The sequence below is a fragment of the Leucopleurus acutus genome (assembly GCF_964270905.1).
Source record: "Leucopleurus acutus genome assembly, chromosome: 15".
Taxonomy (NCBI): Eukaryota; Metazoa; Chordata; class Mammalia; order Artiodactyla; family Delphinidae; genus Leucopleurus; species Leucopleurus acutus.
This window is the reverse complement of record NC_139157.1, coordinates 82338937-82362871: the sequence shown is the minus strand read 5'-3', so window position 1 is coordinate 82362871 and position 23935 is coordinate 82338937. Positions and strand designations below refer to the sequence as shown.

General features: G+C 37.0%; 1 protein-coding gene across 1 annotated transcript in view; it reads left to right on the top strand.

The window, feature by feature from the left end:
- Window positions 1-23935, top strand: part of COL19A1 (collagen type XIX alpha 1 chain) — a gene marked incomplete at its 3' end in the record, with an annotated part of 351347 nt that overhangs the window by 152514 nt on the left and 174898 nt on the right. Inside the window, exons 13-14 of the mRNA XM_082855784.1 lie at window positions 4940-4993; window positions 7025-7060. Of these exons, the coding sequence (XP_082711910.1) occupies window positions 4940-4993; window positions 7025-7060 (90 nt within the window). The remainder of the gene's footprint in view (window positions 1-4939; window positions 4994-7024; window positions 7061-23935) is intronic.

The following is a 23935-nucleotide window of genomic DNA, read 5'->3' as shown; positions in this document are numbered from 1 at the left end:
GTAAGTCAGAAAGAGAAAAACAAATATTGTATATTAACGCATATATGTGGAACCTAGAAAAGTGGTACAGATGAACTGGTTTGTAGGGAAGAGATAGAGACACAAATGTAGAGAATAAATGTATGGACACCAAGGGGGGAAAGCGCGGGGGGCGCTGGTGGTGGGATGAATTGGGAGATTGGGATTGACACGTATACACTAATGTGTATGAAATGGATGACTAATAGGTACCTTCTGTATAAAAAATCAAATTCTAAAAATAAATAAGTAAATAAATAAAACAATGACTTCCTACTTATCTCTTCATAGGAGTACCGGGTTCAGTCTTGCATGTGTGTAGATGTTCCATAATATTGGTTGCGTAAATAGAAAGTTGATGTCTTTCTCCACCATTTCTTTCTTCATGTTTGTTTTTTCTCTGGATGATGTTCTACCAGCAAGAAGAGAGAATACCTCTTTTTAGTAAATTTCTCAGCAGTAAATGGCACTCTGACCGTTGTTAAAATGGTAAAGAAGTCTTTTTGTTTTTAATATCTTTATTGCAGTATAATTGCTTTACAATGGTGTGTTAGTGTCTGCTTTATAACAAAGTGAATCAGCTATACATATACATATATCCCCATATCTCCTCCCTCTTGCATCTCCCTCCCTCCCACCCTTCCTATCCCACCCCTCTAAGTGTTTACAAGGCACAGAGCTGATCTACCTGTGCTATGTGGCTGCTTACCACTAGCTATCTATTCTACATTTGGTGGTGTATATATGTCCATGCCACTCTCTCATTTCGGTCCCAACTTACCCTTCCCCCTACCCATGTCCTCAAGTCCATTTTCTACGTCTGTGTCTTTATTCCTGTCATGCCCCTACGTTCTTCAGAATCTTTTTTTTTTTTTTAGATTCCATATATATGTGTTAGCACATACAGAATTTGTTTTTCTCTTTCTGACTTACTTCACTCTGTATGACAGACTCTAGGTTCATCCACCTCACTACAAATAACTCAGTTTCATTTCTTTTTATAGCTGAGTAATATTCCATTGTGTATATGTGCCACATCTTCTTTATCCATTCATCTGTTGATGGACACTTAGGTTGCTTCCATGTCCTGGCTATTGTAAATAGAGCTGCAATGAACATTGTGGTACATGACTCTTTCTGAATTATGGTTTTCTCAGGGTATATGCCCAGTAGTGGGATTGCTGGATCATATGGTAACTCTATTTTTAGTTTAGTTTTTGTTTTTTTTTTTTTTGCAGTACGCGGGCCTCTCCCTGCTGTGGGCTCTCCCGCCGCGGAGCACAGGCTCCAGATGCGTAGGCTCAGCGGCCACGGCTCATGGGCCCAGCCGCTCCGCGGCATGTGGGATTCTCCCGGAACGGGGCACGAACCCGTGTCCCCTGCATCGGCAGGTGGACTCTCAACCACTGTGCCACCAGGGAAGCCCTATTTTTAGTTTTTTTAGGAACCTCCATATTGTTCTCCATAATGGCTCTATCAATTTACATTCCCACCAACAGTGCAAGAGCGTTCCCTCTTCTCCACACCCTCTGCAGCATTTATTGTTTGTAGATTTTTTGATTATGGCCATTCTGACTGGTATGAGGTGATACCTCATTGTAGTTTTGATTTGCATTTTTCTAATAATTAGTGATGTTGATCATCCTTTCATGTGTTTGTCGGCAATCTGTATATCTTCTTTGGAGAAATGTCTATTTAGGTCTTCTGCCCACTTTGGGACTGGGTTGCTTGTTTTTTTGATATTGAGCTGCATGAGCTGCTTGTACATTTTGGAGATTAATTCTTTGTCAGTTGCTTCATTTGCAAATACTTTCTCCTGTTCTGAGGGTTTTTTAAAATGGTAAAGAAGGCTTTTAATTGAAGATTATCACAATATGAGTATTGCAATAGGGAAGAGAAATTGGGCTCAACTCTGAATACAAGGGTGAGTGGGGATTTATGGCCAAGGAATAGAGAGATGTGGTCAGTGAGTGGAATAGCCAGTCACTTAAGCCAAGTACACATCAGCCTTGGTCCCTCCCTTTCCCTGGCCCTACCTCCAGCGCTTCTGCAAGTCCATCCTCAGCCATCTTGCTCTCTTGTCTGCAAAGCTGCGAGACCCCCTTTTCTGCTTCTGCTCTTGCTGTGTACAATCTACTTTCATGTTGTAGCCAAAACTATCTTTTTTTGGAAACACAGTCAAATCATGCCATTTCTAGGCTAAAACCCTAAGTGGCTTCCCCTTGCACTTAGAACAAAACCCATGCTTCTCTCCAGGGCCTGCAGTTCTCTATGTGCTGTGACCCTTGACTAACCTTGATTTCATCTCCTGCTGTTTACCTCCTTACCAGCTCATGACACTCCTTCCACCTAGAGGGCTTTTGTGCTTGCTGTTGCCTCACCCACCCGTCCCTCCGCTTGCCCCAACACTTTTTTCCAGGATCACTGCATGACTGGATCCTGTGAAACAAACATCTCCTCCACCCAGAGCCCGTTTCCAACCACTACCCTCACTGAAATAGCAGCGTCTGCCCCGCACTCATCACATTCAGCGCGTGGACCTGTTCATTGTCGGTCACCCTCCTCTATAACGTGAATTCCATTGGGGCAGGAATCCTGACTTTGTTATCGAAAAAATTATTATGATACTTGTTAAAATGGTAAAGAAGATTTTTAGTTCAAGATTATTGCAATATGAGTATTGCAGTAGGGAAGAGAGATTGGGCTCAACTCTGAATACAACAAGGATGAGTGGGAATTTATAGCAAAGGAGTAGAGCGATGTAGTCAGCGAATGGAATATTACTAAGAGCAGACATCAAGGCTGGGGGATTTTCTCTAAACTGCCTTAAGAGGATTCTTGCTAAAGGCACACCAAAGACTTATGCATCAAAGAGGGGGCTGAGGGACTTGATCAGGTATCAAGACTGGGGAATTCTTTCTAAACTGACTTAACAAGATTCTTGCTAAAACTGGGCCAAGCAAGCCAAGGACAGACAGGATGGGGCCGAAGTTGAGTCCTGCCTCAAATTTCGTTAAGGAGGGAGTCTTTGTCAACTTCCTGTTCTTTTTTGTGTCTCTCAATAACACTCTCTAATACCAATAAAGTATAATATATTATATTTTAAAATCTAATATTATAATTTCAAGACAAAGGTAAATATACTATACTTTCTTATAGCCACATTGTAAAAAGTAAAAAGAAACAGATGAAACTAATTTTAATAATATATCTTATTTAATCCCATATCCACAATGTTATCTTTTCAATACGTAATCAACAGAAAAATTATTAATGAGCTACTGTACATTCTTTTTTGTACCAAATATCGAAAACCCAATGGTATTGCACACTCCCAGCACATTTCCATTCAGACTAGCCACGTTTCAAGGGTGAAAATCTACATGAGACCCAGGGCCACCTATCGGGCAGTACAGATCTGACAACTGTAGGGGTGACTGCGCAGAGGGTATCCAGTAAATGTCTACTGAATAAATGCATGAGCAAACTAAGAATAAGCCGTAATCACAGAAATAGCTGTTTTCTTTCCACAAGCGTTCAGAATATGTTGATGCCAAGTTTTACTCCAGAGGCATGTATAAATAGAGTATGTGTTGGTTGATTTGGGAAAGAATGGGTATTTCAAATAATAAAGAGAATATCACATCTCAAATATGATTTAATTTTTCACTCATCCTTGTTCTATAAATACCTGGAGGTAATGATGGAAGGAACATAGCTATGAATTTTATCCACAAAGTTGTTTATGCACCACAAAGGTGTTTGTTTTAACCAATGATCGAATAGACGTTTTCACCCATTAAATTTTTTTTCTTAAAGTATAAGGCTACAGTTTTCACATATTCTTTGTAACAAGATTATTTTAAATATCTCGTTTACTTTTGTTGCTTTAAATTCATCCTCAGCTTCTACATCGAGTAGCTACAAGTGATGGCATTTGGCATTGTTTATTCACCACAAAATGTCAGAACAGTAAGAGCTGGATGCCTCAGCTAAGAACAGTAAGATGCTTGGATTTACTGTTCATTCTGTGGCTTCAGAATATTTCTTTTTTCCATTATTGTTCTTCCCTCACCCTATGTGTTAAATTAAGGCTGAGAAAAGATATTTATTCCTGTTTACCATACAGTTGGGACGTGTCTATCTAATTTTCTTTCTGTTTACACTGTGAATACATTCAACTGTAGCACTGATCTCCTCCAGTGAAATCTATTGTGGTGTTCCTCACAGCTGTCATTTCTGAATCGGATCAACCAAATACCTACTAAAACACCCAAGAATTCAGAAGACTCATGAATATTTTTATCTGATATGCTCTCTATGTCTTATATAGTTTTATTTGATAGCTTTATAAATCCAGGTAAAAAAAAGAAATAGGAGCTAGAAAACTAAACCAGACTTTAAAACAGGGGAGAGATTGCATTTTAGCTCCAGCTTTGTGAGGGTTGGGAAAAGAATACATCCTTCATCCCTTCCCCTCCCCACAATTAGATTTCTCGATAGAGACGAAAAAATGTTTTTGATTTAAATCTTGAATTTTGGGGGCAAGCTTTATAAAGGCTAAATCAATGCTAAATCAGAGGTATTTACAACATCCACAAATTTAAGCCCAAGTGGATACTTAGAAGCTCATATAGACCTAAATGATGTTCTCCCAGATGGTGAATTAATGTAATTTTAGCAGGAAGCAAAGTTGCACAAATATGCAGTATTGCGGCCTCACACTGATTTAATGTATCTGTACCCACCACAGCGCAGATGTGGTATATCATTTTAGAGCCAGTTTTTCTATACTACACACTGAAGATGAGATTTGGGAGTTCAGTAAATTATGATTTATTTTGCGACTAATGACTTGTTCGAAATTGCAGCTTTCTGTGAACTGTATATAGAAATCACATTGGCTGTGTTCTTTGCACAGGGTTTGAAAGGTGACATGGGTCCGCATGGTCCACCTGGCCCAAAAGGAGAAAAGGTACCGTATTCACCCAGGAAAGTGCCAATCTTTCCTTAAGAAAACCCCGAGAACCTATGAAGTGACTTTTCATTGATACTGTTTAACTGCCAAAAGTTAATTTTGTTAAAATTAACCAAAGGCTGTTATGTTAAAAGCATCTGAACAAGAAGAAGAGCCTTTTGGTTCATGTAATTAGTTTGAGGCGATTAAATGCACAATTGCTAGTCGACATTAATTTGTGTTTATAAGATTTCCCTTTTCTCTCCCTTGTTTAACAGCATTAGGTATTGCATCACCAAATTAGCAGCCATGTCCTGTACTGGAGACCTTTGCCAATAGCACTGAGCTGCCACCACAATGGTGAAGCAGGCGACCTTTGGGGGGAAGGAGGCTAACTGTGCATCTCAGTCTTAATCTAAATGCCCCGTTTCCTAACACCTTTTCTCATATGTCATTTTATAGTGGCCTATTGGCAGGGACCTTGAAAAGAGAATTATGAGATAGTAAAAAGCAAAAGTTGTTTTGAGTAAGGTCCTTGGATGATACTAGTTTGATGACAATTGTGCGTGTAGACGTTTTGCACTGTATTTTGTTCTCCATTCTCAGCACATTTAGAAATTTTTGTCTATCTTCAATATTTACCTCTACATTAAAATTGACTTTGCCAATTGGTCCCCAATGACTGATTTAAGCTCCATCAATGTTCTTTAACAGCTATCGGTTATTTTTATTCAGTTGTTCCCAAAATAATGATTACACAAGGCTAAGTCCTCACTTTTGAGGTGATTATGTTAGATGAAAAAAGAGAACGTCATAGAGATACCCCCAACACGAGAATACAGCGTGCCAGTGCCCCATGCCACATGGTGTTGGTTCCACAAGGTCCATTTGAAGGGGGATTATGGCAGTGATGCTTGACTTTTTTTTAAGCAATGACTTTATTCAATTCACCAACGGCACTCCGGGATTCAATTTATTTGTCTGCAAAATGAGGGGTTTTGTTGAGATGGAGGGTCCCTAAGGGTCTGTCAAATTTAACATTCTATGAGATGGAGGGTCTCTAAGAGTCTGTCAAATTTAACATTCTAAGACTTGCCTTTTAAAAAAACTTAATTTCTCTTATTGAGGTGTAGTTAATTTACAATATTATATTAGTTTCAGTTGTACAGCATAGTGATTCAAAATTTTTATAGATTATACTCCATTTAAAGTTATTGTAAAATATTGGCTATATTCCCTGTGCCGAACAGTATATCCTCGTAGCTTATTTATTTCATGCTTAGTAGTTTGTACTTCTTAATCATTTACCCCTATCTTGCCTTTCCCAGTGATGCTTGATCTTAATGACTAAGAGTTCTCATGAAATAAATAAGGATGCTGATACAATAAAGCATATAGGTGACATATTTATAAATTGGAAAATGATAAACTTTTAGATTAACTATATTTTTTAGATTTTGAATAGTTTGTCAGTATATCCACCTGGTGATTTGTATTCACATAGGTCAGCAAAGCAATATTAGTATTTAAAAGTACATGAATATAGGCAAAGCCTCATACAGTTGTTGGCAAGTGCAAGGCCAGTTCAGCAAAGCTTTGAAAGAGGCAGTGGGACTGCTCTTGCAGCTGGAAGGCATGAAGTGGGGAGACCCACTTATTATTTCTTCTGATCCCCGTGCTAACTTTGTCAGAAATATAATCTGTCGTTGTGACAATTCCCAGCTGCTCCATTGGCAAGTAACCATATTTGAAGAGATATTCTTTCTAATTTTGGATTAGTAGACAAAAGAATAGAAACTAGATTATTTTAGCTTTTCAAAACAAGTTCTGCCGCTGCAGAAAGCATGGGGATGCACAAGGCGATATTTATATCATGAGAGCTAAAAGCACATGATCAATTTTTCATTGTGCAGAGACCTTTATCAAGGTAAAATTCTACTTTTCTTCCAGATTTATCTAGATATTGCTTTGATCCATTCAGAAAATTTATAAATAACATGAGCAAAAAGGGACTATTGGTAATTGCAGCTTTTCTTTCATCTATTTTAGGGAGATCTGGGACCTCCAGGACCGCCAGCCTTAACTGTAAGTATTCTTGAAGTCAAAATTCAAAACAAATACGTTAAACCTGTTTATTATTCACATTATATCATGATTAAACCAGACTTTAAGCCACTGGATATTTTGAGAACTGAAAGTGACTTGAGTAGATCTAGGCAAACCTCCAGATTTTAAAGATGGGGCATCTGCCCACAACACTGAAGGGCTTAACCCGAGGTCATGCAGGTAGTTCTAGAAAAGCCTGGAAGCAGTACCTAACCTAAACAATTTCCTCCACCCACCCTCCATGTGGTTCATAATTTTGCCCCTTAAAAGTTTGATTATACATCCTTAACATGATATTTAAAGTTAATGGAAGCAGAGACAGTTCTATTTACTCTAAAAACTGTAAAAGAACAAAATAAACTATAATCACCCAATGTATAAATATAGCTACCTATTTAAACTGTTACATTCTCCAAAACCTGTTCAAGGCTGTTGTTTTTTCCTATGTGAGTTGCTTCTAAGATTTGCACATGATAAAATGTCAGTATTTCAGAAACAGATTTATGAGAAAAGTTTATAATGTGCACATAATGGGATTGTTCTCAATTAAATGGTTCATCATTTATTTGACATTTAATCATAAGTATGTAATGATTTTATATTTGGATACAATTTGCTGTTACTGATTTTCTTCGTCGTCCGTTAGGGTTTCTCATTTAACTTAAAGATTTGGTCTGAGAATGACACTAAGCCTAATGGAAAAGAAGAAAAGCTTTTAAATAAGATCATGTGTAGCCTGAGGTCTCTTGAATTTTATGTTGCTATCATCTAATGACATAAATTAAGAATTTAGATCATCAGTTTTCCGAGACCTGTCGTGATCATAGAAGGTTAGGTATAAAGAAGTCTAGCATCTGGATGGGGGTCTTCCAGCGGAGCAGCGTAGGACTCGCGAAGGCTGCGTGACTTTGATAACATTCCTATTTATCTTTGTACTTGAAAATGTCATTATGAACACTATGTTAATAATGTCTTACACAGATAATCTTTGCAATGCTCACTTGAAGGGCAAATATCTCTTCATAAGTGGAAAATCTAAGGAACCAAACAAATGACTTTCTTAGGACTATCCAAGTTCAATTCACACTGGAATTCTCTGCTTGAAGCTTTGATTTTCAAGACGGAAATAAAAACTATTTATTTGAGAGGAGACTTTAAATGCATATTATTCAATTTTTTATAATCTGTGGAGTTTATTTCTTACATTATTTGACAGTGATTTCGAGTTAAGCCTGCTCATTTTATTTAAATCACATGCTTGCTTTTCTTCAAGTGAGTTATGTGCTCAATCATTCCACGTAGTTATCTGATTACCTAGTTGTTTTCAACTTGTGTTTGAAGACCAAAATGCAATCTCTATCTGTATCATTTCACCCGATAAGCAAATTTGACCCCTCAGCCAGAAGATTATATTGGACTCTATCTATCTTGTGGATTTTTAGTGACAGCTGACATCTTTCTGCCAGGTAGCACCTTGTAGATGTCTCTTTGCCCTGTTCAGCTGGCAGACACCAAAGGAGTACAAGCTGATCTTTACACTTATCTAAAGATATGAGAGAGAGACGCTAAAGTAGGAGGTCAAGATGGCAGATTAGGAAGACGTGGAGCTCACCTCCCCCCACAAACACATCAAAAATACATCTGCAGGTGGAACAATTCTCACAGAAAACCAACTGAAAGCTAGCAGAAGATCTCTTACAGAGCCAAAGCTGGAAGAAAGATTCCCGCATAACTGGGTAGGACAAAATAAAAAAGACATTGGGACAGGACCGGTGCCCCTGGGAGGGAGCTGTGAAAGAGGAAAGGCCCGCGTGGGCAGCCCCTCGCCCTTGGAAACCCTTCACTAGCTGGGAGGTCCATCGGGACAGATAGAGGAGCCGGAGCGGGCCTGGACTCTGCCCACGAGGAGTCTGTGTGTGCTGGCTTGTTAGCAGTCAGGGCACAGAGAGACTGGTAGTGATGGCTGCCACCTTACCCACCTCCCAGCCTGAAACGCACTTTGGGTGGAGCTGCTAGTACACAGAGGAGGTAGGAGCTGAAACTTGGGCTTCTGTGGACGAACGCTGGGAGAGGACTCGGTCTAGCTGTGTGTAGACAGCCCCCAGGGCCTGGAGTATAGTCCAGGCCTAACCCCAGAGCCTGTTGTTAGTGCACATATGGCAGAGTGTGGGCCCACCATAGGGACCCCCCACAATTAGCCTGCCCACGCGGGGCACTGCTCCATTGGCGGGCTTTGTGCGTGCACGCACTGTGGGGCAGGGGCTGACACCTGAGCCCATAATCAGCACTCCCACAGTGGGGGCAGGTGGGAGGTGGGCCCTGCAGCAGCAGACTTCATTGGTGTGCACACCAGTGGGGGGCATTGCCCACAGAATGGCACATCTCCAGCGGACAGGCCCTGACGAGAAGTGTGCAGAGGTTCCTTTCCCAGCAGGAGTGCTTCAGTTCCACCCACCTCACACAAAACTTGGAGCTGGAATCCTGGGGGAGAGGCTCTGGGAGAGCCCTACCACAGAGGAGGCCTAGGTCTCAGGTGGCAGCACACCACTTCGATTCCTGCAGCTACAATGCCCTGATCCCCAGGACCAGCCTTACATTAGGTCTGGGACAAACACAACAGAGAAAGGGATGTGACCTTGGGCTGCTTCTGAGCAGAACTGTGGACGCCTGAATAGGTGGTGCATAGGTTCACTGTGACCACATGGGCTTCTCTTGCTTCAGCACTCACCTCCTTGGGACAGAGCACACACTTAAGGTCAACAGAGCCTTATAAAACCCAACCTTCACGGCTTCTACTGAAACAACTGGGGAGCAGACCCCACCTCCAACAGGGTTGTGACAGCCACGGAGCAAAGAGGAGGCCCCACCCAACGTGCAGGGCAGGAATTGGATACCACGACACCAGTCATACCCTCTATCAAGGGGATAACAGCCAGCACACTCTGAGGAGAGATGTGGCAGGCATCTGTTATGAAAACAGCTCTCACAGCAAAAATATTAGACTTACATAGTCTACAAAGGGATGCTCCGACATAAAAACAGCCCTCCAAGACCACAGTAGATAACTGTTTCTCCTAACTTCATAGAGTCAGAGAAATATAAGTAAAATGAAGAAACAGAGGAACTACTCTCAATAAAAAGAACAAGTGAAATCCTCTAAAAAACAATTAATGAAACATACCTCTTCAGTCTACTAGACCTCTGAGTTCAAAAAGGAGGTAATTAAAATGCTAAAGGAATTAAGAAAGATTTTCAATAGAAATGCAGATCACTGTAACAAGGAACTAAAAACTATAAAGAAGAAACAATCAAAATTAGACAACTCCATTGCTGAGATAAAAAATGAGCTAAAAGCAGACTGAATAATGCAGAAGAACAAATTAGTGATTTGGAAGATAGAATAATGGAAATCACCCAATCAGAACAGCACACAGAAAGACAAATGAAAAAACAAATGAAGGCTTCCCTGGTGGCGCAGTGGTTAAGAATCCACCTGCCAATGCAGGGGACGTGGGCTCGAGCCCTGGTCCAGGAAGATCCCACATGCCACGGAGCAACTAAGCCCCTGTGCCACAACTACTGAGCCTGTGCTCTAGAGCCCACAAGGCACAACTACTGAGCCCACGTGCCACAACTACTGAAGCCCGCGTGCCTAGAGCCCATGCTCCGCAACAAGAGAAGCCACTGCAATGAGAAGCCTGCACACCACAATGAAGAGTAGCCCCCGCTTGCTGCAACTAGAGAAAGCCCACACGCAGCAATGAATATCCAACGCAGCCAAAAATAAATAAAATAAATTTTTTAAAAATGAAAGAAACATACGAGATCTATGGTATTATATAAAGTGTGCTAACCTACATGTAATAAGAGTTCCAGAAGGAAGAAAAAAAGAAAGAGAAAGGGATCAAAAATTGTATTTGAAGAAATTATGGCTGAACACTTCCCAAACCTAAATAAAGAAAGAGATATTCAGGTACAGGGAGCACAGAGGGTTCTGAACAAGATGAACCCAAACAGACCCACATCAAGACATATCATAATTAAAATGGCAAAAGTTAAAGAGAGGATTCTGAAGTCAGCAAGAGAAAAACAAAGAGTCAGTTACAAGGGAACCCTCATAGACTGATTTCTCTACAGAAACTTTGCAGGCCAGAAGGGAGTGTCAATTTATATTCAAAGTCCTGAAAGGGGAAAACCTGCAACCTAGGATACTCTACCCAGCAATATTATCATTTAAAAAAGGAGAAACAAATAATTTCTCTGACAGAAACTGAAAGAATACAGCAATACTAAAGCTAACCTAAAAGAAATGTTTAAAGATCTTCTCTAAATATAAAAGAAGCAAGAATCTATAGGAAAGGGAAAAACACAATAGGACAGGCCAATATATAAAATGATTAAACATCACTTAAATAAGCCAGTGCAAAGATTAAAAAACAATAAAAAAAGTTGTTAAAGCAATTATAACTACAATTAACAGCAAAAAGATAAATATGAAGATGTAAAATAGGACATCAAAATCACAAAATGCAGAAGAGGGGAGTAAAATATATATATATATTTTTTTTTAGAATGTGTCTGAACTTACATGACTATCAGTCTAAAGCAAGTAGATATAGTTCTGGGTTAACATACTTGAAAACCAGAGTAGCCACAAATCAAAAACATACAACAGATTCACAAAAACCAAAAAGAAAGGTACTCAAGCATAATACAAAAGAAAACCATCAAACCACAAAAGGAAAACCAAAAAGAAAGGAACAAAGAAGAACTACAAAATCAGCTGGAAAATAAGGTTTAAAATGGTAATAAATACATCTTATCAATAATTACTTTAAATGTCAATGGACTAAATGCTCCAATTAAAAGACATTGTGTGGCAGATTGGATAAAAAAACACAAGAATCTATAATATGCTGCTACAAAAGACTCACTTTAGGGTGAAAGACACACATAGATTGAAAGCAAGGGGGTGGAAAAAGATATTTCATGCAAATGAAAACAACAAAAAAGCAGGGGTAGCAATACTCATATCAGACAAAATAGACTTTAAAACAAAGTCTATAACAAAGGACAAAGAATGGCATTAGATATTGATAAGGGGGTCAATACAAGAAGAAGATATTATACTCATTAACATATATGCACCCAATATAGGAGCATCTAAATGTATAAAACAAATACTAACAGACATAAAAGGAGAAATTGACAGGAATACAATAATAGTGGCATACTTTAACACCACACTGACATCAATGGACCAATCTTCCATACAGGAAATCAGTAAGGCAACAGAGATCCTAAATGATGCAATATAACAGTTGGACTTAATTGATATCTACAGGAAACTACATCCAGAAACCCCAGAATACACATTCTTTTCAAACGTGCATGGAACATTCTCTAGGATAGACCACATACTAAGACACAAAACAAGCATCAACACATTTAAGAGGATAGAAGTTATTTCAAGCATCTTTTCTCACCACAATGGTAAGAAACTAGAAATCAACCACAGAAAGAAAAATAGGAAAAAAAAAAACATTACATGGAGACTAATCATAATCATGCTATTAAAAAACCAGTGGGTCAATGAAAAAATCAGAAAATACTTTGAGACAAACAACAATGAAAACATAGCCTTACAAAAATCTATGGGATGGGGACAAATGTATATGTATAACTGATTCACTTTGTTTTAAAGCAGAAACTAACACCATTGTAAAGCAATTATACTACAATAAAGATGTTTTAAAAAAATCTATGGGATACAGCAAAGGCAGTTCTAATAGGGAAGTTCATAGTGATACAGGCCCTCTTCAAGAAACAAGAAAAACATCAAGTAAATAACCCAACCTATCACCTAAAAGAATTAGAAAAAGAAGAACAAAACCCAAAATCAGCAGAAAGAAGGAGATAATAAAGATCAGAGGGGAAATAAATAAAATTGAGATAAAAAACAATAAAAAAGATCAATAAAACTACGAGCTGGTTTTTTTGAAAGGATAAATAAAATTGACAAACCTCTAGCCAGGTTCACCAAGAAGGAAAGAGAGAGGACCCAAGTAAACAAAATGAGAAATGAAAGAGGAGAGATAACTACCAATACCACAGAAATACAAAACATCATGAGAAAATACTATGAACAGTTATATGCCAACAGATTGGACAACCTGGAAGAAATGAACAAGTTTCTAGAAACATATAGCCCACCAAAGCTGAGTCAAGAAGAAACAGATCATTTGAACAGACTGATTACTAGAAGTGAAATAGAATCTGTAATTAAAAAAAAACAAAAACCTCCCTGTAAACAAAAGCCCAGGACCAGATGGCTCACTGGGGAATTCTACCAAATACACAAATAAGAATTTATATCTATCCTTCATAAACTATTCCAAAAGAGTGAAATGAGGGACCGCTCCCACAGTCATTATATGAAGCCATTATCACTCTGAAACCAAAATTAGAGAAAGACACTGCAAAAAAAGAAAATTATAGAGGAATATCCTTGATGAATATAGATGCAAAACTCCTCAACAGAATATTAGCAAACTGAATCTAACAGTACATGAAAAGTATCATACACCATGATCAAGTTGGATTCATTTCAGTGTCACAAGGATGGTTCAACATACTCAAATCAACCAGTGCGTTACATCACATCAACAAAAGAGAAGACAAAAACCACATGATCATCTCAATAGACACAGAAAAGGCATTTGATAAAATTCAACGTTCATCCATGATAAAAACTCTCACCAAAGTGGGTATAGAGGGAACATATCTCAACATAATAAGAGCCATTTATGACAAACCCATAGCCAACTTATAACTTACTGGTGAAAAGCTGAAACCCTTTCTGTTAGTTTCTGGAGCAAGCAAGGATGCCCACTCTTACTACTTCTATTCAACATAGAATTGGAAGACTTAGCCACAGCAGTCAGACAAGAAAAAGAAATAAAGGATCCAAGTTGGAAGGGAAGAGATTAAATTGTCATTATATGCAGATGACATGATGCTCTACATAGAAAACCCTAAAGACTTCACACAAAAACTATTAGAATTAATAAAAGAATTCAGCAAGGTTGCAGGATACAAAATTAATATACAGAAATATATTGCATTTCTTTACGCTAACAATGAAATACCAGAAAAAGAAAGTAAAAAAACCCAAAAAATCCCATTTAAAATCACATCAAAAAAAATTTAGATATAAACCTAACTAAGGAGGTGAAAGACCTATACAGTGAAAGCTATAAGACATTAATAAAGGAAATTGAAGATGATTCAAAGAAATGGAAAGATATCCATTTCTCTTGGATTGAAAGAATTAGTATTGTTAAGATGGCCATACTACCCAAAGCAATATACGAATTTAATGCAATCCCTATCAAATTACCCATGACACTTTTCACAGAACTAAAAACAATAATCCTAAAATTTATATGCAGCCACAAAAGACCCAGAATTGCCAAAGCAATCCTGAGGAAAAATAATAAAACTGGAGGCATAAGCCTCCCAGACTTCAAATAATACTACAAACCTTCAGTAATCAAAACATTGTGGTATTGGCACAAAAGCAGACATATAGGCAAATGGAACAGAATAAAGAACCCAGAAATAAAACCACACACCTACAGTCAATCTACAACAAAGGAGGCAAGAATATACAATGGAGAAAAGACAGTCTGAAACTAAAATCAATAAAAATAGAAAAGCTGGAAAATTAAAAAATATGTGGAAATTAAGCAACACACTCCTGTACAGCCAATGGGTCAAAAATTAAAAGGGAAATATAAAAATATCTTAAAACAAGTGAAAATGGAAACAAAACATACCAAAACTTATGGGATGAAGCAAAGGCAATTCTAAGAGAGATGTTTATAGCTATAAATGCCTACATTAAGAAAAAAGAAAGATCTCAAGTAAACAACCTAACTTTACACCTAAATGTACTAGGAAAGGAAGAACAAACAAGGTCCAAAGTTAGCAGAATCAAAAAAATAACAATGATCAGAGCAGGGATAAATGAAATGGAGACCAGAAAAACAATAGAAAAGATCAATTAAACTAAGAGCTGGTTTTTGACAAACTTTTAGCTAGACTAACTAAGAAAAAAGAGAAAAGACTAAATAAAATCAGAAATAAAAGAGGAGACATTACAAATAATACAATAGAAATAAAAAGGATCATAAGAGAGTACTATGAATAATTATACACCAACAAATCAGACAGCCTAGAAGAAATGGATAAATTCCTACCAAGACTGAATCATGAAGAAATAGAAAATTTGAATGGACTAATAATGAGTGAAAAAATTGTATCAGTAATAAAAAACCTCTCAATAAAGAAAAGTCCAGGACCAGATATTTCACTGGTGAATTATACCAGACATTTAAAGAATTAATGCCACTCCTTCTCAAACTGTTCCAAAAAATTTAAGAGGAGGAAACATTTCCAAACTCATAACATGAAGCAAGCTTTACCCTGATACTAAAGCCAGATAGGGACACTATAAGAAAACTGTAGACCAATATCCTGGATGATTATAAATGCAAAAATTTTCAAAAAAATACTAGCAAATCGAATTCAACATCATATTAAAAGGATTATACACTGTGACCCCTGAAATGCAAGGATGTTTCAACATACAAAAATCAAATAGTGTGATATACCACATTAATCAAATGAAAGATGAAAATCATATGATCATCTCAATAGATACAGAAAAAGCATTTGATACAATTCAACAATGTTTCATGATAAAAACCCTCAGCAAATTGGCTATAGAAGGAACATACCTCAACATAATAAAGGGCATGTATGACAAGCCCAGAGCAAACATCATACTCAACAGTGGAAGGTTGAAAGCTTTTCCTCTAAGATCAGGAACAAGACAAGTGTGCCCACTCTTCCCACTCTTATTCAACATAATACTGGAAGTCTTAGCCAGAGAAATTAGGGAAGAAAAAAGAAATAAAATGCATTCAAATCAGAAAAGAAAAAGTAAAATTTTCTTTATTTGCAGATGTCAATATCTCACATATAGAAAATTAAAGACTCCACCAAAAAACTGTTAGGAATAATCAACAAATTCAGTAAAGCTGCAGGATACAAAATCAACACACAGAAATCAGTTTCATTTCTATACACTAACAAAATATCTGAAAAAGAAATAAAGAAATCAATCCTATTCACAATAGCATCAATAACATTTTAGGAATAAATTTAACCAAGGAAGGAAGAAGATACGTGCAGTGAAAACTACAAGACTTTGGTGAAAGACATGGAAGAAAACACAAACAAATAGAAATACATGCTGTGTTCATGGATTGGAAGAAATAATATTGTTAAAATGTTCATACTACCCAAAGCCATCTATAGATTCAGTGCAATCCCTATCAAAATTCTAATGGCATTTTTTTATAGAAATAGAAAAAAAATCCTAACATTCTTATGAAATCATGAAAGACTGTAAAGAGCCAAAGCAATCCTGATAAGGAAGAACGAAGTTGGAGGCATCACACTTCTTGACCTCTAACTATATTACAAAGTTGTATTAATCAAAACAGTATGGTACTGTCACAAAAATAGACACATACACCACTGGAACATAACTGGGAGCCCAGAAATAAATCCAGGCATATACCATCAACCAATATTTGATGAGGGAGCCAACAACACTCATTGGAGAAAATATAGTCTCTTCAATAAATGATTGGGGGAAAACTGGATAATTACATGCCAAAGATTGAATTGGACCCCTATCTTACACCACTCACAAAAATTAACTTGAAATGATTTAAAGACTTAAATGTAAGAGCTGAAACTATAAAACTCCTAGAAGAAAACATAAGGAAAATTTACTTGACATTGGTCTTGGCAATGAATTTTTGACTATGACTCCATAAGTACAGCAACAAAAGCAAAAATAAAGATGTGGGACTACATCAAACTCAAAAGTTTCTGTACAGCAAAAGAAACAGTCGACAAAATGAAAAGGCAACTATGGAATGGGAGAAATATTTACAACCGTATATCTGACAAAGGGTTAATATACAAAATATATTAGGAACTCATTTAACTCAACAGCAAAAAGCCCAAATTAATCACATTTTAAAATGAGCAAAGGACCTGAATAGATATTTTCCCAAAGAAGACATTCATTTGGGCAACAGGTACATGAAAAGATGTTCAACATTACCAGTCATCAGGGAAATGCAAATCAAAACCACAATGAGATATCACCTCACCCCTGTCAGTAGGACTATTATCAAAAAAACAAGAGATAACAAGTGTTGGCGAGGATGTGGAGAAAAGGGAGCCCTGTGCCCTGTTGGTGGGAATGTAGACTGGTGCAGCCTCTATGGAAAACAGTATGGAGGATCCTTAAAAAAATTAAAAATAAGACTACCATATGATTTAGCAATCCGAATTCTGAGTATATATCCCAAAGAAATGCAGTCATTACAGTTGACCCTTGAACAACCCAGGTTTGAATTGCATGAATTCCCATTTATATGTGAATTTACTATATGAGCCATGGTTGGTAGAATCCAAGGATATGGAACCATGGATACTGAGGGTTGGCTGTAAAGTTATACACTGATATTTGACTGCACTCCTAACCGCTGTGTTGTTAAAGGGTCAACTGTATTTCAAAGGAATATCTGCATTTCCATGCTCATTGCAGCACTATTCACAAATAGCCAGGACATGGAAACAACCTAACAAGTGTCCATCAAGGGATGAATGGACAAAGAACATGGAGACACACACACACACACACACACACACACACACACACACACACTTACAAAATTATTCAGCCATAAAAAGAAAGAAATCCTGTCACTTGTGACAGTATGGATGGTCCTTCAGGTCATTATGCTAAATGAAATAAGTCAGAAGGACAAATACTATATGTTCCCACTTGTATGCAGAAGATAAAAAAGCTGAATTCATAGAAACAGATAGTAGAATAGTGGTTGGAAGGGGTGGAGGGTGGGGGAAATAGGGAAATGTTGGTCAAAATGTACAAACTTCTAGTTTTATGATGAATAAGTTCTGGAGATCTAATATACAGCATGGTGACTCTAGTTAGCAATGCTGTATTATATACCTGAAAGTGGGTAAAAGACTAGGTCTTAAATGTTATCACCAGACGTGCAAAAGAAGGGTGTCTATGTGAGATGATGGAGCTATTAACTAACCTTATTGTGGTAATCATTTCACTATAGTTACGCATCTCAAATCATCACGTTGTGCATCTTAAACTTACGCAGCGTGATATGTTAATTGTATCCCAATAAATCCAGGGGGAAAAGTGAGTTACTGATGAATTTGAAATGTCTCTTCTGTTGGTATTTATAACTTACAAAGAAGATATGTATTTATGTGAGTTAAAACCAACACTGAATAAGGAAAACTTATTATAATAACATCCAAACTTGTTTGATCAAAATACAGTTTATTCTAAGAGCATAATGAAAATTTATGTTAAAGATAGATTCTGATAAATTATTCTGAAATCACCAAGATTTTGACCTAATAATCCTCTATTAAAGGTAGGTATTTTATGGTTTATTCACGTTATTTGAATTATGACTTTTTGCCTTAGCTTTTTCTTTACATTTAAATATTAGATATAAACCCTTACATTTAAATATGCAGGTATAAAAAGTACATTTTCTTTATTCTTCATCATTTGTTGTTAAAATCTTAATTTTGTGTAAATGTAGTACGTCTTTATATATAACTTTTAAAAATTGTGTATGTTTTATATTCTTACTATTACCAACTTCTCCTCCACTAGATAATATACTACTGTTTTTTCAGTAAAGTTTTGCTGAAGTTCCAGAAACAAGACAGCGACTGTTACTGAAATGAGGCAGTAGGCTGACACCTCTGTCTTCTTCCTTCTTGTCTTTTCTGGGCTTTGCACCTCATGTCAGAAGCGACAGGTGAAGGAAGGTGCAGCAGTGCTACTTCAATGTATCCACTTATTTTAGTTCCCAGGAAAATGCCTGTGTGGCTCTGGCCATGTCCCTTTGGGGAGTCATTAAATTCTCACCCAGATGGCACCAAATGTTTACACAGAAGCCAAAGGTTAAGTCAATCAACAGCAGAAGTGTCTTAGGCATGCTCACTAAATGATACTTTAAATGCAGCCCTGGGGCCCAGATAAATCCAGCTTATGTGAGTTATAGGCACGGGGGTGGGGCACAGACTTCACCCTATAAAAACTACCTTAAATACCAAAAGTAACTGAGAGACAATCTCAGCTGGTCATTTATAGATCAAATGACACAAATTAACAGATGGCCCTAATGCACAAGAGATCATATAGTATTCACCTAAGGAATAAGGCTATTTTCTAAATTAGTGTGTACAAGATACAAAATCAGTTCAGTAGATGACCTGGTCCCTTCCCTAGCTTCTCCTTCCCTTTTTATCTACTTTTACTTATTCGAATGCTAATTATATATCAGACACTAGATATCTGGGGACACAAAAATACTCATTGTCACTGACTTCTTGGGACCTATTTGGTTTAAGAAAAAGCAACCAGATGGTTAAAGCTGATCATTTTATAAACTGATCATTTGCAATTAATATACAAATCGTGTACAAGTATTGATACACAACAGAACAGTACTTCTGTTGGCCCTACACAAAAACATTATTTCAGAGAAAGTAATTTTTTTGCTAGAATTTTCATGCTGTAATTTAAAGTTATTTACTTTGAATACATTTAAATCACAGCCTCAACTACTAAATGATGCTTTCTTATTAAAATTGCTAAGGAACTATAACTATTTCTTTTTAGGTGAATGAAGTAGAAAAATTCTTGTTAAATGCCCATAGAACATAATTTCTCTTTCTGTTCTTATCAGAATAAATACATGTTCTATAGCATTTATGAATTGTACATATTTATATTTACCTATTCAAATATGTACTATAGCATAGTAAGTGACAGGCAATTCAATTTAAGATTATTTTGAATTCCTTACATTTCAAAATCTGTTATTTATATGGTCTTTCTATGGATTGCCTGAATTTGAATTAATAATATTAATCTAGTAAAGTTACATAATTCATAGTTAATTCTTGTTAACTTTCTGAAACTGGTGATCCAGGCCAATATTGGGATTTTTAGGGTACTAGTGGATCAGTAGAAAGAAGGCAGTTGAAATATTTTTTTTTAATTAATGCTTTTTAAAATTTGTGGGCAAAAGGCTTACATAAATAAATTAGTTGATTAAAACAGAGGGTGTTTCTATACTATAAATCTATTTTTATTGACTCTGTGCAGAAATGTAGGGGAGTTGATGCTTAAGGCCCTAGGAAGATTTATGTTTAGCCTCAGAGAAGATTTATGTTTTGGAAAAACCTACCGTCAGCTCATTTGACAAGGAGGTGATTTATGTATTTTTCATTAGATGAATGGTTTGAGAATAACTCCTTCTGCCCTTCTGTTTATAGTTTGCTTCTGTTTCAAAAAACATTTCAAATTGTTTTCACCAAAATTCTAAATTATGCATTTTAAAACTCAACAGTAAAACTTTCTTTCCTAAAAGTGCTATACACTGGCAATTTAGTACTGTTATGAAAGAGCTATTTTATTTCAAGTTGAGATGCTCAGCAACCTAGAAAAATACCTTAAAATGTATCTCAAATGCCATTAGAAAATTATAAAATGGATAAGACTTTTGAAAAATTATATGCAGAAAAACATGTACTTAAGTCATAAATCTACACAGAAATTAGTTTAATTCAATTCTACTCTGTTTAAACATTTAAAAAAATTGGTAGAAACCTTACATTGATCTATAAGGTGGTATTTTAAAATGATTGTTCTCTAAAAGTATTTGAATTATATTCATTACAATTAACCATTCCACTGGTTTTAGCTAACCAAAATCCATGCATTATAGCTTAAGAGTTATGCAGACCCTGGATCCAGACAGTGGCTTTGAACCTCACCATGTTACTTGAATTTTCTGTGCCCTAGTTTCATCCTCTAAAAATGAGATAATATTTCTTGTTGCACAGTGTTGTAGTGATGATTAGATTAAATGGTACGTGTAAAATCTTTTGAATAATGACTGGCTCTTAGTAAGTACTGTTTAACTTTTAGCAGGTATTCTTATCACTATTATATTACTATTCAGTGGCAAAAATATAAATAGGAATGAACATCAATGGGAATGAGGCCTTTATGAAGTACTTGCTGAGAAATGTTCAAAGAGAACTTTTGTATAGTCATCTTTATGAGTAGAATTCTTTCATCTTGAGAAAACTAGTAAATGTAAACTAAATTGAACTATTTTCTTTTTTACCTCTAGTAAAACCTCCATGAGGACAGAGCCTGGTCTAACTTATATACAGCTGTAGCCCCAGAGACTAAAAGTACTTGGTGCAGTGTAGGGACCCAATAAATATTTCCTCTTCATAGGCAGAGGAAACAAATATTTTTCATTGACAGACATATTATGAAAACAAAATGTCACCAAATCCTACAGTTAAAATATCTATAGGAAAATACAAAATCATCAACTTGAACATCATAATGAAGAGTAGATTCTCTCTTTCCAGCTGAAGCTAATTACTTTAGGGCAGGGATTCTCCTCCCATGTTGAAATTTTTCAATTTCAGAATGGCAGTTCTGATATCACTTATTGTCCCTGATTTTTTTTTAATTCAGTTTGAGAAACATGTTTTTTGTGGGCAGCTGGAATTATCACCTTAGTTGAAGAATTCTACCTTCTGTTCACTATACTGCAGACATGAACAGAAGCTTTATATATTCTAATCCATTATTAAAGTCAACTTTTGAGAAGTAAAGGAACACTGGATGTGGAGCCTAGAAACCCTAATCTATCCTGAAAGGTGCAACTGTTTTTGTGCCCCAGAGGAAGGGCTTTCTTATACAAACATCCTTAAAAAGATAGTTCAGAATGAAAGGGCAGTTAGTACTTCCCTCACAAGATACACAGAAACATGCAAGACCCATGGGAAGACCCATAGTCTCCCCGAAACAGCCACTCCTCTTGCTCTACTGTCTGAGCTTCTGGCAAATTTTCCTGAGTGTACCACTCATTCAGCCTCTCGGATTGGCCTCACCAAAAGAGGCTGGGACCAAACGTTCAATCTGTCTCAGATAGCATTTAACAAGGGCTACTATTACCAGGACTCCAAGCAAGTAGATGAGGCCAACCTGTAGTGCTGATCTCAACCATGTCCCCCAGAATCCCACACCCAACCAGCTAAGCAAATCCCCTATAGCCTCCAAGTCTGTCTTAGGAGACCAGATGATTTTCCCAAGTTTCTGAGCTGACCTTTCCCCTTGACTTGAAGAATTAATCCAGGTACATCAGGCAGGACACGCACATTTTTAATAAAACTTACAGAGACCCATTGTGTGTGTCACTTTAGCTGGGCGGGCTGTCATAAGGGTGCTGAGTGATCAGTGGCCATTATCTTTCTGATCTAGAACCACATCGAGCCAACAAGAGCATCTAGGTGGCTGAGCCAGAATGAAATCTGAATTCTCTAGGTCGCCTTCTGGTTAGGCCACCACCTGAAGGGTGTGAAAAGGTAGTTCAGAACATGGAACGGTTAGCACCTCACTCACAACACAAGCAGAAATGCACAAGCTTCATGGAGAGTTTTCTCCAACCACCAGCCCTGGTGTATTGCATCTTTTTTTAGGCAAGTCTTGGCAGATGATTGCTCATTTATTTACCACAGCACTGCTAACTGTACAGCTGCCTCCTCCAGCTTCTGACCAGTTCTAATCCTCAGATGCCTTTTGGGGCTTTGCTGTTCTTAACTTCCCTTCAGTCTGTGCTGTTCACTTTTCATTCTGTTTTTTAATAGCGTGCCATCCTGTTTCACAACCACTCTCAGTTTCCCAGTATAATATATTCTGGAAAGTTTAATATCTTCATATATCAAAAATGTTGCAGGTCTTAAATATGATACCATTGACCTGAAACACAATTCATGGATGAAGATTATGTATATTCAAATAAATCGTATGCTCCAAATAATTCTTTGGAAGTAGAAGTAGAATATATTCGAAGTAGAATAGGGTTTGGGGGTCAGACATACTTAAGTTTAGAGCTCAGGTCCCTCACTTATTTGCAGTGTTATCTTTAGGAAGTTTGTTTTTCTCATGTATAAAAGGGCGAAATTATATTTCTTAGGGTTGTTAGAATTAAATAAAATCACTTAAAGTGGCTAGTGGAATTCCTGGTGCAAGAGCAGGTACTCTTCCTAATTTATGATTGTGAGTGTGTGGAGGTCATCAAAGCGTTTGTTGAAATGATGCTGAAATGCTTCACTAGCGCATCTGCCTTTTGGTTCTGTGCAAACAGGAGAGTCTTTTTCTATCCTGTTCACCTGTCCTTTTACTTACTATTGTTTGCTTGTTACAGCTTTATATTAGTACATCGACTCTCAAATTATCTTGATTTTTTCACTTGATACACTAGTTACTCTTTATCAGAAGCTTGAAAATAACTTTTTGCGTGCTCCATTTCATTGAAATATTAAGAAAACATTAATTATAATTAACCTTCATGCCAACTTTCTAGTGTTTGATTGGTAGCTTGAAAATTAAGGGGTTTGTTCCTGGCTTTGAAGGTATCACAATCTGGTCATTTAGAAGACACATCATGTTACTAACCCAGAAGATTAAAAAGTGGCACGGGAACAACATCCTGGGGTGTTTATGTGACACATCACAACTAATCTCGATGTTGCTTGCACTGAATTGGAGTTACACTGACACAGCCTTAATTAATTCAGGCTATAAAATAAATGTGATTAGGTAAGGTAAGTGTT